Source organism: Lactuca sativa, chromosome 2 (genome assembly GCF_002870075.4).
Source record: "Lactuca sativa cultivar Salinas chromosome 2, Lsat_Salinas_v11, whole genome shotgun sequence".
In the NCBI taxonomy this organism is placed as follows: Eukaryota; Viridiplantae; Streptophyta; class Magnoliopsida; order Asterales; family Asteraceae; genus Lactuca; species Lactuca sativa.
This window is the reverse complement of record NC_056624.2, coordinates 154,347,364-154,350,932: the sequence shown is the minus strand read 5'-3', so window position 1 is coordinate 154,350,932 and position 3,569 is coordinate 154,347,364. Positions and strand designations below refer to the sequence as shown.

The window sequence follows — 3,569 nt, the reverse complement described above, 5'->3', positions numbered from 1 at the left end:
TATTTGAGGTTTCACTTGTTTAAGATTTAAAACTTGCTAACTGAAACCGCTAATAATCAAACCGAACTAACCAACAAAACTGCTAACCAAAACCGCTAATAACCATTAATGGTTAAGCATATGGTTTATCCGGCCAATTGGTTAGGTTACAGTTTAGTTTTAGGCCCTAACCGTCTAATATATGAAATACATGCCAGAAGTTATTAGCTTTAAAATCATTTAAATTCATCTCAAAAGTTTAATGCGGAAATTAAAGTCCCAAAAGTGATGTTCAAACAAGTTTAGGAGGTGCGAGGTTGTTTACGAGCACAACAACAATAGTCAAAGTACTAGCTATTACATTCCCAAAAAGTCTTCTTAAATCCAAGCTCCTCTGCTCTGTATCTCCAAAAAGTACTTAATCTGAATACATAACAAAATAATACTTTAGACTTGGAAAATTAAATGACTACTCCCGAGAATAAGTTTTAAAGGGACTTGTAAAGGGCAATGCACCAACCCTAAAGTCAACTTCCTAAAATAATGTTAAAAGATTTACACTTTCATTTCAACAAGAATGGTGGGACTAGTAATATCGTTAGGATCAACAATCAAGACATCTTTAGTAAATTTGTCTTAATTTATTTGAAGATTAAATTTTGATTTTTTTTTTTTTTTTAAATTCATAACTTTTGTGAAAGGCTTATTATAATTATTTACACCTAATCAAGACCTGTTAATTTCAAAACCCAGAACCACAATCAACCTTTTTATATCATATTAATTGAATTTTGGTAACGTTTAAAAGTTAACTTTATAATTTATAAATTTTGTTGATCAAAATATATGAATTGGGATGGTTAAACTCATCCACGATAAACGCTTGAATATTGGCCCTGAGGTCCCGGGGTATGGAGTATGCTGTTGCCGACGCCTTGTGCCCGTTTCTCCATAACCATGTAAGTATCTTCTCATGCATACTGCAAAAAAAATAAAATAAATATATATAATTAAACAAGAGAATTGAAAACTAATTCCTAATAATGGTTAAACTAATCTTTCTTCGGTTTGATCTTCCGGGAAGTCAGCGTTTTGCGCAAAAAGACTTCCATTCCAGTCAGAATCTCTTTTCTTCAGTAGACAATACACTATGGCTGCCAACCTATATTCATGTATGTATAGGATTAATCAAAATTAGTTTTTTTCAAAATTAAAATTAGTTTTTTCAAAATTCAAAATTATTACCCTTGATCCACTGCATATGGAGCCAGAACATTAACACCAGTTGCGTCAAGGTTTTCGACAACCTTTTTAAGGCCATGCTTTGTTGCATATCTTATGGCTGATATTCCATGCCCACTAAACCACAGCCAGATAATTATATGCTCGTGTAAACTGCAAAAAAAAAAAAGAAAAAGAAAAAAATGAAATATAACCATATATGGGAATTAAAACTAAATCTGTAATCAAAAACTTTAAATAAGATGTGAACTAACCATTCCTCGCTTTCAGCAACATATCCTGGAAAGCTTTCTTTTTCGGCAAAAAGCCATGCTTCCGAATGGCAACCCTGGTCCGAAAGATGACTGAAGACTATCGCAGCAACTCTACATTCATTTAATAGGATGTATAAGAAACTACTGGTTTTCATAATTTATTAAAATTAAATATATAGGAACATGTTACTATAATTACCCGTGTTCCATGCGGCTTGGATTATGAAAAACCTGTAACAGTAACACCCAGCTAGCTTTTAATTATTAAAATCATTTAAATTTATATGATCTACTAGCTAATGTCATCACACTTTGTCATTTATTGGCTATATACACAATGCACATAACCAGCAAGAGAAAGATACATGCGATGTACATTCTTGTAAGAAGAAAACCAACAATCCAATCAATAAAATCAGTGAAGAATCCAGGAACTTTCATCATAGGAATATAATCCAAATGGTTAAAACTATCATGGCGGGAAAAAAAAAAAAAAGAGTGAGTTACGCTTAGCTATCTTGTCCCCATGTGTATACAACATCATCACAGTCCCTCTTTCAAAAATTAATACCGAACGAACTCTCAGTGACGAATCTCCCTTTCATCGTCTTTTGATTGCTCTCCTTGTTTTCCAAGGCATTCCGAGGTCCAGCAGTTTAAGCCCACCCCTTTATAATCAGCTTCCCAAGACTTAAATTGTTGATGTTGGTTTCTGTACATAGATGGGAACCATAGAATATTGAGACATCCGAAAACCCTAATAACCAATTTTTCAGTTGTGAAAACTCCTCACTCTCCTTCAAACCAGAAACCTATTTGTACCCTAATCAACCATTTTCCTCCTCCCTCTTCAAAATCGAAATTGTAACAATCGAAAAAACATTTTGCCCTCTTTTCTTGTTACGTTTTCTGCTTCCGTACACCGTCACTTACGTTTGCCTTACTCCAGATTTGGACATTTCGTTAGGTTTATAGCACATGGAGGTGGCTTGAATCAAAGATTGTTTAGCGTATGAAGGTGGGTTCCGTGTTTGACCGTTAAATCAAATATTGTATAATGATCAAGGAAAATAAAGATAATAAACATCATATAGACATATACACATACTTAAACACGCATCGAAAACTCTAATCAAGCAACAAAAAAAACGAGCAGAACAGAATATACACAAACAGATCATACATATAACAAAGAACTCAATTAGTCCGTACACACAGAATATGAAGAACTTAGCGCATGAAGGTGGGTTACGCGTTTGACCGTTGAATCAAACATAGAAAGAAAAGAAGAACAGAATATAAAAAAACAGAACAGATCATACATATAACAAAGAACACTGAACACAAACACTTCAATATTCATGATTTCCTTCGTAGCCCACAGAATGAAGAACAGTTTACATACCTGGCTTATAAGTTTATACGATAACGGGCGCAACTGCAACAGATGAATACAATGAGTACAAACCCTATAAAATGGTGTAGTGTGATAACTTGCCAAAGGAATAAGAAGATTCTGTGCGACGATTTTGTCAGAGAAAAAGTTGTCCAAGAGAGAGAACCTGGTACTGCATGCTTTTGCTTTTCTTGAATATATGTATTTACATTGTTGCCCCTTAGTTTTAAAATTTAGGCTGTTTCGTCCTTTTCTTTTGTAATACATATGCATGCCTAAACCTAATCTCTTTACCTAACGTGATTTTGTATCTCATTTCCAATATATATCATTTCCATTGAAATGATGAAATCTTTTTAAATTTATGTTTTTTTTAGTCAATTTGATACTTCTAATCTAACTTTTGTGAAAATCAATAGCACAAGTCCATATCATCAAAAATTTAGATTTACGTCTTGAATCTATGAAAAATATTATCTTACCTCTAACATATTTGCTTTTATTTTAACAATTATTATTTCAATGTATATTCAACCAACCTCATCTGTCATTCCAACCCGACTCGACACGCCCCCATTTTTCTACTTTCGTACAATGGTGTCGTTGCTGCTTGCTACCATCGCTAACAACCCAAACCCAAAAAACACCCTTACGACCCAAATTATATAGCACCAAAGAGTTTATTTTTCTTAATTTTA

At 33.3% G+C, this 3,569-nt stretch overlaps 1 protein-coding gene across 1 annotated transcript; it reads right to left on the bottom strand.

Moving 5' to 3' along the window:
* Window positions 1-200: 200 nt before the first annotated feature.
* On the bottom strand, window positions 201-3,013 carry LOC122196742 (uncharacterized). Its single transcript, XM_042899857.2, has 5 exons — window positions 2,881-3,013; window positions 1,675-1,706; window positions 1,476-1,586; window positions 1,225-1,374; window positions 201-1,141 (listed from the first exon to the last, which is right to left on the bottom strand). Exons 2-5 carry the CDS (start codon window positions 1,683-1,685, stop codon window positions 1,027-1,029), a joined length of 387 nt encoding a protein of 128 aa, XP_042755791.1. The 5' UTR covers window positions 1,686-1,706; window positions 2,881-3,013; the 3' UTR covers window positions 201-1,026.
* Between the last annotated feature and the right edge of the window lie 556 nt (window positions 3,014-3,569).

Coding starts and splice junctions, on each gene's coding strand:
- LOC122196742 (XM_042899857.2), bottom strand. Junction 1,375..1,475: donor GTTGCTGAAAGCGAGGAATG/GTTAGTTCACAT, acceptor TTTTTTTTGCAG/TTTACACGAGCATATAATTA. Junction 1,142..1,224: donor CCATATGCAGTGGATCAAGG/GTAATAATTTTG, acceptor ACATGAATATAG/GTTGGCAGCCATAGTGTATT.